General features: G+C 37.4%; 1 protein-coding gene across 1 annotated transcript in view; it reads left to right on the forward strand.

Moving 5' to 3' along the window:
* Positions 1-12,140, forward strand: part of NUP210 (nucleoporin 210) — a gene marked incomplete at its 5' end in the record, with an annotated part of 67,214 nt that overhangs the window by 13,406 nt on the left and 41,668 nt on the right. Inside the window, 8 exons of the mRNA XM_062585314.1 lie at positions 1,077-1,173; positions 2,436-2,586; positions 5,527-5,659; positions 6,508-6,666; positions 7,158-7,226; positions 7,544-7,650; positions 8,694-8,834; positions 9,727-9,864. Of these exons, the coding sequence (XP_062441298.1) occupies positions 1,077-1,173; positions 2,436-2,586; positions 5,527-5,659; positions 6,508-6,666; positions 7,158-7,226; positions 7,544-7,650; positions 8,694-8,834; positions 9,727-9,864 (995 nt within the window). The remainder of the gene's footprint in view (positions 1-1,076; positions 1,174-2,435; positions 2,587-5,526; positions 5,660-6,507; positions 6,667-7,157; positions 7,227-7,543; positions 7,651-8,693; positions 8,835-9,726; positions 9,865-12,140) is intronic.

Here is a 12,140-nt window from a genome sequence, read left to right on the forward strand (position 1 = left end):
TGTATTGCCTTGTGTGCTTAGTTTTGTTTTTAAAATCCTGTTCATTTGGGATTTAGAGGTACTTGCAATGACTTGTATAGAAATGGGAGAGAACACAGGCTCTGAGCTGTGACTTGTGGAGTTTTCTCTTCTGTCTTTTTGTATGCCCTATCTTTTTTACGTCTTATCCTATCCTGTATTTTTGTGGCTGAAAGATGTCAAACCTTTAAGCATAAGAATTTGAGAATGAATTTGCCTTGTTTCATGCTTATATTAATATAGAAATGAATGTCAAAGAGGAAGAACAATTGAAAATATATTTAAAAATATAGTAAATATTGAGATTTATCAATTTTGTATTTGTCTCAGTGGACACTAACTCAGAGCAAGATCCATTTTGAAGATTATAAGATCTTTCAGATTAGCAGCTCATTATGCTTTAGTATAATTATGACAAATCTTTACTCTCTGTCTGTTTATTCCTTTTGCTTCTTTTTAGTGTGTATTATATCACATGTTCAAAGGTTCAGAAGTTGAAAAAAGTATTGAATTTAAGTTCTTTGAGTGAAGACTGTTGTCTGTATTGTGGGTAGATCGATACTGTGTTCAAAGACACAGCAATATAGGTAGAAAGTGTGGTTCCTTAGTGCTCTGAACTCAAGTTTCCCAAGTAGCATCTCAGATCCCCGTGTTTCAAAACCGACCTGAAGGTTGTTCAGCGGATTTTTTGGTGTCCAGATTATTTTGGTATCCAAAAAATGCTTGGGTTTTTGTGGTCAAAAGGGAAGGGAGGTGACTGGTGCTAAGGAAATCCTGGAAGGATGAAGAGTGGAGGATGGATGGTGACACCTGCACTTATCTAGTGGGTTTTATGAAAAACATCAAGCAGCATATGGCATTCCAAGGTATGACTTTTCCCTAGGAAATTTCACTATCTTGCCCTTAAGGGAGCAGTGCTGTGTCAGTATGAAATCATAGTCTAACTTGCTACATGTTCCTATTAACTTACTTTTCTATTAATAGTTTGCATTTCAGGAGGACACTGTTGTTGCTTTTTGTTTTGGGTTCTTTGATCTAACTGTGTGTCTGTTTTGTAGGAAACACTTTCAGCACATTGGCAGGGTTAGTCTTTGACTGGACAATAGTAAAAGACACAGAGGCTGATGGCTTCTCGGATTCCCACAATGCGTTACGGTAGGTTCATTGCATTGACATTTTTTCTTTTTTTTTCTTTTTTTTTGAAAAACATATGTAAATATTTCTTGGCATCTGGGCCAGCTTGCTGAACTGATGTAAAATAGTGTTTATGGATCTATTGTTTCAGAAGTTGTTTGTGAGGAGGGGTTTCGTTGTTTTTTAACATTCAGCAACCTGGACACTCTCACCCCTAGTTAATTTATCAGTTGTTGTTAATGAGCGGCCCAGGTAGCTCTTATCCAGCGTCTATAAATACATAGATGCAGTTACTGATCTCTCTGAAACATCTTGGGCAGGGGAAAGATCGGTCAGTAAGACTGTTATCTAGGGATTCCAGGTGAGGGATTCTTTAGAGAAAAGAAGTTGTCTTCCACTGCAGAAAGCATCTTGCTGGGCTCAGACAGTACTTGGTTTCAGTGAACACAGTTCTAGCATTGAAATAGCCTTAAAACTAGCTAAGCTTTAAATCAGAATGAGTCGAATGACTGCTTACAAGCTAGATGCAGCTCATAAGACTGGATGAAATGCAAACTAGTAATTCAATGCAAGTTACTCAGTATACTGTCTTTCAGACAGAGCAATGAATGAAAAGCAATTGTGTTTGGTTTATCACCAATACTGACTCAAGAAATAAGATGACTGGAATTTAAAAGTACTGTATTTTGTGGAAACTTCTGTGTAAAGATCTTACAGTGCTTTACAATTCCTTGACCTTTTTACCACAAATTCCTTTCCTCTTAATTGTCATGTCTCATCAAATTTTCTAACAGTTGTTCAAAATATTCTGCATGTAGGTTTGTGGAGTTTTTTGTTCGTTTTCCCAAAGACATTTATTAAATGTATTCTAGATACTTCATCTAGGTCAAAGTTGTGTTCTGGTTTGTTAGGCTGCTGCTCTTGTAAAAATAAGTTGTGAGTCTTATGCATCTGTCATTGCTCAATAATTTAGAGAGCTTTTTCAGTCTACACCCAGTGTATGCTTAAAAAAAAAAAAAAAAAACAAAAAAAAACAGAAGAATCATTATAGACAAAATGTGCAGCCTTCTGATATTTCTTTAAGGCCAACAAACAGGCTTCAAACAAACTTTTATCAGTCACACAAATTAGCTGCAGATATTCAAGAATGAGCGAAATCCAGATATCTGGTCCCAGGCAGACATCTTGCATTTGCTTAAAACATCTGAGCTGGAAATAGATAGTGTTCTAGTTTCTACATGGTTTGACAAAGATTGTTTAAAATTTTTCTGTTCGCTTTTCAGTATACTCAAGTTCTTAGAATCTACATATATACCACCTTCCTATATATCAGAGATGGAAAAAGTTGCCAAGCAAGGAGATACCATTTTGGTGTCTGGAATGAAAACAGGGAGTTCTAAGTTAAAAGCAAGAATACAGGAAAGCGTCTATAAAGTAAGAATCTTGTTTTTTTTTTTTTTTCCCAGTCTCATGATCTAGGTTATGGGTTTTTTTTTTTTCTAGTCTCATGATCAAGTTTGCCCTGCTATGTTGTTCGCATGACATCTGTTCTTTGTGGCTGTTGTGGTGCTGGATCTCTGCCCTGTGGGTTCAAACTGGTAGCCAGCATCGCAGAAGGAAACAGTGCTGCTTTCTTGGTTGCCTGGAGAAGGGTTTGAGACTGGTGTGGTTACCCTGCTGTAGTTCTCTTACCCAGGGTGGTGGAGGTCCTAGGGAGAGTCTCTAAACCTGACAAAGGCACTGTAGCAGGGGAATACACTTCAAATACTTAAGTAAAATTCTATTTTTCCTGTAAATTAGTTATTCATATTGCTTACCAATATTGCTGTGCAGTGTAGGCCCCTTTAAAATAAATAAAATGATTGTTATTTCCTGTTGTGCTTAAAACAAGACAATCTCTAGCTTCATACGAATACTTGGTTAGTAACTGATTCTACCTCATTAGATCCTACCCTCTCTGGGCTTTGGGATCAGAATGTCAATATTCCAGGAGTGTTTAACTGCAGTATTGGCATTCTTCCCAGGTGTTATATAGATCCATGCTATTTCTTTCTTTGTTTCTAGAGTTAAATGAAAAACAGAGTTACCACAAATTACAAAGTTGTATTTTCATAATAGAATTTAGGAATACCTGAGTGTTTTTCTTCATGGATTATTGTTTTCAGGAGCACTTTGCATTGTGTTAATATCAACTTAGTACTATACCATGTTAAAAAAAAAAATCCATGAATACGATGTTGCGGGGGGGGGGTGAAATTAATCTCATACCTGAAATCTGTTGCTGCAGATACATACTATTACTTGGTGTACTTAATGCTTTTGCTCAAACCAGCACTGCCTTGCACTGTCTTAACTATACCTGGGAAAAAGTGTTCTATAAAGTGTTCTATAAAAATATTATCTAAATGTTTGTAATAATATATGTAATGTTTAAGAAATAGTAGCACATCTTAAAGATATTTTTGTTATATTTTACCTTTAAGTAATTCTGCTGATTACGTTTTCTTGTTTATGTTTGTTTATGTGATATCAGAGTCTGAGAACATTTTGTTCTTGTTTCATGAAAGTTGAGTTGATTCTGAGCTAATACTGAGTGTAATTGAAATAATATTTTCCTGTTTGCGATTTTTACATGGCCTTTCATTACTATTTCATTTAAAGCTTTCACTGCTGCCAGAATGATCATCTCCCACAAACTTCTCTCAAACAACTGTAGTAGAACTTATACAATTATATATTGTATTACTAATTTTGTAGACCAATGAGTTTGATACAGAAATTGTGTGGAGGTACCTTGTTTTACAGTGGGGAAAATACATTTCAATATGTCTGAATAGTCACTGTGCATTGTCTTAAGTATTTCTCCAGAAGATAACTAAAACTATGTTCAAGATGGACTTTTCTTCCCCTTTAACTTTGTATGGTATTACTGAACCACGTAGAGATTGGAATTTCTTACCCATTTTAGTTGTTGAGAAGACTGGCGATGAACAGAGAATAAAATCAGATCAGGTTGTTTCTGGAAGGTGCCACTGAACTTTCATTTTACTTTTCTTTTTGAACCATGGCCAGATTACTCCTACTCATCTCCATTTCTTCGTCTGAAAATGAGTGGAGATAGCAAGTATTTGAGGTACAAGATACGATTCGTTAATGCTTATAGGTACTTTTGAGATGCATAGCTGCTTAATGGTTTACTGCTCTAAGTCATCTGCCCACTCCTGTGGTAAATCAAGCGTTAGGAAAAAGAACAAGTACTCAAGAACTTTTTTCTGGATTTGGTGCATTGGAAACTCTGACAGTGGACCAACACGGTGCATTTGAAACTCTGACAGTGGACCAACACAAGTAAGCAGTTGCGACTAGAGCAACCACGTCCTGCCATACGGGGCTCCGTGATAGGTGGCCTGCTGCTGCTATTGTGGCTGGCCGCAGTGGATGGTGGTGTTCGGCAGCGTGTGCTGCCCTGCAAGGGCTGGAGGGATGTCCCCGGTGTGTCTGAGCCGTGGGAGAGCTCTGCCACCCTCCCAGCACGTGGGGCGGGAGCTGCGAGAAAGGCGCTGGAGGGTATCTAAGTCACGTTCCCTAGTCTTCGTCCTCACTGCCAGGAAGAATGGTTACTAGCTCGTGTGTGTTCAGCAAGTGTTTGTGTTAAAAGTGCTATTCAGACACTAAGGCTTGTCATGAATCCTCAAATTCTTATACAGTGAAGACATAACTTTATTAACTGAAATAATTCTGGAAATCATTTTTTTTTTAATAATATACAATCCAGACAGCTGCAACAGTCTGCAGTGACATACTTCTGTTGGAGTTTTGGGTTGGGTGGTGGATTCCAGCTGTGGTGTGCTGTGGAAGGCTTTCCACAGACTTTCCAGTTTGTAAGAGGGTCCTCCTTTTATTTAATGCTGACCTTCAGGTGGTTTTGTGCTGTACTCTACCCTCACATGTAGTGTTACAGAATATCAGCAGTAAGGTACTCTAACAGTCAATGCCAACATCCAAGTTCTTTGGCTGTGCATTCCTCCCTTTGAAAAGGGGTGGAAAAAAAATCCTTTAATCTTTTTGTTTTTCCCCAAGGTGTCTTTGTCTTGATACTTACTTGATAAAGTATTCCTTTAGATAACTCTTTAGGGGCTTGCACAGATTGAAGTAACTTTTCTTGTCTGTTTTTGCTTATTTTCTCTGGAGCGTTAACATGTCAGAGCAGATTTATTTATTGTATTGGGAATTTTCCCAATAGAGGAACAAAACTAGAGGTGGTAATAAAGAGCTTATTATAGAAAGTATAATATTTTTCATTTGTAGATTGTAAGTTATTGCTACATGATATGTGTTTCAAACAAATGAGTTGCTTATTCTTTTTCTCAATAGAATGTACATCCTGCAGAAGTCAGATTGCTTATTTTGGAAAATATCCTTTTAAATCCAGCATGTGACATTTACCTTCTGGTAGGAACATCAATCCAATACAGAGTTCAGAAAATAAGACAAGGGAAGATTACAGGTTTGTCTTTTTTTTTTTTTTTTTTTTTTTTTTTTTTTTTTTTTTTTTAACATTTGGTGTGAATTTATCCCTTCTGAGAAGTTTTAATTGTATCGGGACAATTTGGTTCATATTTAGTATTGTTTTCCTAAACTGTGATGATGCAGCCATTTAGTCTTTTCTCTCACAAAAATTGTGTCTGTAAAGGATGTAGGCTCAGATTTGTCAAGGACATGAAGACAAGGGTAACTTAGAATAGAAGCTAAAAGTATAATTTTAGATATGTTCATTTGTTTCACGCTGACCAAGAAATCTTATCTGATTTCTTAGCTAAACTAAATGCAGATTTAAATAGCTGTTTTGCTAATGGAAAGTATTTTCTGATGAATAGATTTGCTTCATTCTCACAGGAGTTGTCTGACTAGCTCTACCCCCTGTTTAGAAGTCTGTAATTGCATCTGGTGTTTACAAGGAACCTGAGCTGTTAATGATTTTTCTTTTCTTTTTTTAAAAACAGATATATTTTTATTAGGTCTGTCTTCAGCTAGAAATGTGGATGGAATAGAGCAGCAAAATTTTTTGATAACTCACAGAAAGCAACTTTGCCACTTCTGAAGTTGGGAATTAATCTGATGTTAGGTTTAAACAGGGGACAATTTTAGCTGGCAGCTGTAGCTTCAAAAAAATGAAAGTTAGGTGAGAAGCTTGTGTTTGCTGATATGATCAGAAATGCAATTTCTATGGAATAAAAAATTTGATTTAATTTGTACAGTAAACATCAATAAAAATTAATCAGCAATAATTAGCAGCATCCAAACACTGACACATTTGCTTTTATTGCTTCATATGTCGTCTTGTTTTATGTGCAGAATTAATGATGCCGTCTGATCAGTATGAACTGCAGCTACAGAACAACGTACTTGGCCCTGAGGGAGATCCATCTTGGCCAGTTGCCAAGCTGGATCAGGCAACGTCGACTGTAACTGCATTGCAGCAGGGACAGGCTAATCTCATTCTTGGGCACAAGAGTATCCTTTTTGTCATGCTTTTCCATCTAGGTCTTCATGGCAGGAGACAAACTTTCCACCCTTTGCAGCATGAAAAGATAAAATTATCCACATTTGTAACCAGTGATCTTGAAAATCAGGAGCACCTGCTGAAGTCTTAGAAAGCAGCACTGCTGTGCTTTCAGTCTCAGCAGGGCTGCCTGATGCTTCTTAGACATGTTCTTAGATGTTAGACTGGAAAAAGACCAAATCGATCATGTCAGTTCCCCTCAATCAATGTGGGAATGTGATGTGGGAATGTGATGGGGCTTCATTTGATTTTTATGTTTAGGGCAGCCTATTCTAAATTAGTGGGATCTCACCCCCAATATCTTTGAGTATTGCGGAACTAATTTGTTTTCTGTGTACAGTTAGCTTTAAATATCCAAAGAGGCTCAAGCAACGTCAAAAACAAACTGATTTTTAACCTCACTTTTGACACAACTTTTTTTGTTCCTTTACTGAGACTTCAGGTATTCGCATGCAAGGAGTTTCCAGACTACCGAACAGCACTATCTATGTTGTGAATCCAGGTTATTTAGGTTGGTATTTGCCATAACTTTCCCAACAGCTTAATATAATTTCTTGCCTTAGTTCTTGCGTGTGTGTGTGATTTCTCAGTCCCTTTCATTTCTCACATGACTTGTATTACTTTAGAAGAGTTACCATATTCACAAAATTAGCTGAATATGAAAAGAGTTTAGTGGTAAACTTTTTTCCCTTTTGCTTTCACCTCCGTAATCAGGAGCTTGCAGCAGTTAAAGTGCATCTTCAGAGTGTAGGCACCAGAAGTGAAATGTTTATATTCACAATGTAAAGAGCCTGTTGTTCCTGCTGTTCAACATTTCCTGTTTTGTAGGATTTACAGTTCACCCTGGTGAGAGATGGGTCCTAGAAACAGGCAGAACTTACGAAATTACAATTGAAGTGTATGATAAGTCAAGCAATAAGGTGTATTTATCTGACGTAAGTGAACATATACTTCTTTTCTTAGTGTCTGTTCCCTGAATCCTGGGTTTCTTTGCCATTAGTTGAGCAGTTTCTTGCTTACATTGAGTTAGGACATTTCAGGATTTGTTTTTTATTGTCTTTTTCTCTTTAATAAAGCTTTGTATGTAACTAAAGTTCATAAAGAGCCTAAGTACTACAGAAAAACTGGAGGAAGGTGGACAGTGTTCTTCAAACATGTATGCAGTGCACTGGAAGTTGCAGACCAGTGTAACTAGTGGAGAGCACTGTTCTTAGTCTCATCTATCTCCCCCAAACACAGTTTTGTCACATCTTCAGGCAATCTTTCCTGTTATCAAGGAATGAGATAAAGGAGGTTTACAACACACTGGAGTAACTGTTTCCTTTCAGTTGGTTGTGGGAAAAGCCCTTATGACTGGTTAGCATGTAAATACTTCACCTTTTATTAGGTGAATTCTAGCTAAGAGGTGCCAAATCTGTTACTGTTAAAATCTAAAGGAAAAAAGCTTCAAATAGCTAATTTGCAAACAGATTAATAATATTAAATTATTACTGTTCATAATATAGTGCATCTGTGAATGTTATTTTGATTGCCCTTGATTGCTTTCTGAAATACAGATCTGAGTTTCAGTCGGATCTCAGGAGAAGTGTGTTACTTGGGGCAGTAGTCACATGTTTTTCCCATATTGTGTTTAAAAATTACAACAATTTAATTGTTGTAAGGTTATTAAAAAAATAGAGGTATAAATATTGTTGCCTTTTTTTCGTGTTAAATTACATATTGCTGTTTAAAAATTAGGAATAAAATGTTTTCTGTGGAGCTAAGGTGGTGCTGTGTCTAAAATGTATGATCTTGGTGAAAGACTGACACTTTCATTGGTGAAAAGTTCTTACTCTGCAGCTTCAGATAAGCTTCTTTGAATTACTAAATTTTTGTTCCTTCATTGATTTTTTTTTTTTAAACTAACCTATTTTTAGCTGTCTAGTCAGTATTAATGTCAATTATTTGTGGCAATAAATATTTTATGTTTTAATTTTAGAATATCAGAATTAATACCAAGCTGCCCAAAGAATATTTTGAGGTTCTGAAATCGTCTCTGAATGGATCATATCATTACGTGAAAGCAATAAAGAAGGGTCAGACTGTTATTGATGCTGCACTGACATCTATAGTAGATCAGGTATGTCTTCATAACCGTAACTTTATTGTGGTAGGGTCATCAGTTTTGTAACATGGCCTTGCTCAGCATTCAGTTATATTTGGAAAGTTTTCTCTTGGTTGGTAAGTGATGTTAAATGCCAGAATGAAAATCTACCGAACATATCAGCCTACAGATCTCTTTAATATTCATTAACTTTCTGCTACGTGGGCAGGCTGCTGAGCATATGGCTACCTAGACAAAGTGGTGTGAAAGTAATTTGCTTTTGCTTGAAACTAGAGAGATTCAACACTTCGACCAATTTGCTGTGACATCTTTTCAGTGACTCCTTGAGTAGGATTTGATGGATCCTTGTATATGATGAGGGATGCTCATTCCCTGTGTCAGACAAGTACTCCTGAATGAAATGAGATCTACTGAGAGCTATTAATGCTTTCCTTTATAACCCCAGCAGGAAATAATGTATATTGTGTGAGAGTGTTACGACTGCTGCCACGTGTAAAGGCCAGTTTTTCAGGACGGGTTGAGGAATGGGTATGTTAGGCTGAGAGGCAATGTCTTCCCCTGCTATCCAGAAGGGAATGTGCAGGGGCTAAATGTAAGTGTGGAGTTACCAAATTAGTTCTCAAAAACTGGGAGTAGTGAAAGAGTGAGTTTCTTACTGCTGTTGCTTTTAAATGGGCCTGGGCACCTGGATAGTGATATTCCATAGTGATATTACTTAATGCAAGAGTATACCTTGCTGCAATAAACTCACGAGTAATACTGCTCATAACAAAGTGACCTTAAATTGTTGCTTTGCATTCTTTATCTCAGAGGTGTTTTCAACTACTTGCCTATAAATAAAGACTAGAAGTTATTCATAAAATGTAGTATGGTGCTATCTATAACACTGTACTGTTGCTTTTTTTAGGATGGAGGTGTTCATACATTGCCAGTTCCAGTGCGAAACCAGCAAGATGTTGAAATCTATGTTCCAATAGTTCTTTCACCCAGCATTTTGACATTTCCATGGCAGCCAAGAGCAGGAACCTACCAGTACACCATACAGGTATGCATCTAAATGCTGAGAGTATTGCTCAAGTGATGCAGTGAGGCCTGTGATTACTTGCATAGAATCGATTTTTGGATGGTTCAGACACAAACTTGCTTGGAGGAGTTCCACTGGATGTTAGCTGCATGAATTAAAAGTAGTTTAAAAAAGTCATCTCATTTTCTACACGTGTGTACACACACACTCTGGCTTAAGGATTCCAGAAAACATTCTAGTTATAAACCTTTATAACAAAAGAAAAAATAGAAGCTGCCATTTACTGTAAACTGGGAGTATGATTTGAAAGATGCAGTGACATGCAAAAAGGGCATGCAAGATGAACAACCAGCTCCCTAGATTCCCTCGGCATCAGTATCCCTTATTCCCCACATCTCCTGCTTTTAGTAAAAAGGCCACAGAGAGGGAGAGGTCACATCTTCATTTATAGTATGTCTTTCTAAAGAGACTTTTTCTTAAGTTTCTTACATCTTATCTTTGCTCCCACACTGCCAATCCTGTCATAAGCTTCATAAAGTTGATTGTCTGTCTTATCCAGTGTATACTCTAACTGGAGAACAGAACTTCATGCAAACCCTTTCTCAAGTCAAGATTCTCACCTCAGGGCCATCTCTTCCAAATCCTGTTCTCAGAGGTTTCATGCACAGTTCCTACCTTTCCCTTTTAGCATAAAGGAGTGCTGAGTTACTGGTTTATCATCAAGTAAATGTTGTATAAGAAAAGGCAACAGGACACAGTGTGTATTAAAAAAAAAAAAAAAAACACTAAATCACTGAATCATTACTTGTGCATTGAGTTTAATGTCATCTGTATTTTTACCTTCTATGGGATTAGAATTTACCTGAACTCATGCTATGCCCAACCATACCAGCAGTGTGTGGTAAAAATTCTTAGTGCCAATATGCATTTTCAGTACTTCACTATCTGTTCTGCTAGAGCCCAGTGAAGAAAAGTAAATGTGTCCTGTTTTCCACCTCTTTTACAGATCTATTCTTGTCTCTCTTTATCTTGTACGTATCATTAAATGTCTCACTACAGAATGTTCCTTCCTGTTAATCAAAAAAATCTGCATTATTTTTACTATGTTTCTTTCATTTAAAAAACTCAAGCTTTCTTCCCCCCCTCAATATTTGAATCAGATTGGGAAAATGTTCTCTGTTTCAGTAAGTACAATCTGTCTGTTCAACAATACTAGTGGTTGTTTACAATAGCACACAGCGTGATTGTTGTCTCTGCTTGCAGATTAGTTTTTGCCTCCTACTCAATAGCTTTTGAGTCAGGCTATTTTAAACCAGTAAATGGACTTTCTCTGAAAATAAGTTTAAAAGGATTTTGGATCTAGACATATTTTGTTTATAGCTGAAGAAGTAACTCATTCCAGATAGTATCAGAATGGTTTTTGGGTTTTACTTTGTCAGCTGTCTTGGTTGGTTGGTTTGTTCATACTTGCATTAATAAGATGGCTTCTGTTGCAAGTAAAAATGATAGCATGTGAATCTCCTTCCTTCCATGCATGTGAAAAGCCAAGTGCCATCCTTACGAAGCTTAATACATGGCAGTTTAGCTGAGGGATGTATGTTTCTGGCATGGGCATCGCCCTTACTGATAATACACTCTCTGGGGTAGAGTTTAGCAAACAGTCTGTGGATCACAGAGTAGGTGGGTTTGGAGGAACCCCTGGGGATTGTCTGGTCCAGCTCCCTGCTCAGGTGAGGTCACCTAGAGCCAGATGCCCAGCACTGTGTCCAGGAGAGTTTTGAATATCTGCAAGATAGATACTCCACAACCTCTCTGGGCAACCTGCTCCAGTGCTCTGTCATGCTTACAGTTGGAAGAGTTTTCTTGAGTTCAGGTAGAACTTCCAGTGTTTCAGGTTCTGCCTGTTGCTGCTTGTCTTGCTTCTGGGCACCACTGAGATGAGAACAATTAAGTTGAAATGGCAGCTGGCTGCTTCTCTCTCCTCAGTGCACATGGACTGCTAGAGAGTGTTCCTATTGCTCAGTCGGTATAAGCCTTTGTGTCTATTTATGTGGGCCATGATATCAAGTAACTTGTTCTTACCCTTAGGTGGAATAATTAAATTCACTTATGCTCTTCATATCTTAAAACAGCCCATTAGTAGCTGGGGTCTTTGTGGGAAAAGTCTTTTTTGGTTGGTTGATTTCTTTTTTTTTCTTTTTAATTTATTTTTGGAATCTCCATGATAAACCTGAGCTTATAAGTTTCACAGTCACTGAACCCTTGAGAAGCACTTCTGGGAGTGCAGCCTGCATAAC

The sequence above is a fragment of the Rhea pennata genome, chromosome 12, assembly GCF_028389875.1.
Source record: "Rhea pennata isolate bPtePen1 chromosome 12, bPtePen1.pri, whole genome shotgun sequence".
NCBI classification, from domain to species: domain Eukaryota; kingdom Metazoa; phylum Chordata; class Aves; order Rheiformes; family Rheidae; genus Rhea; species Rhea pennata.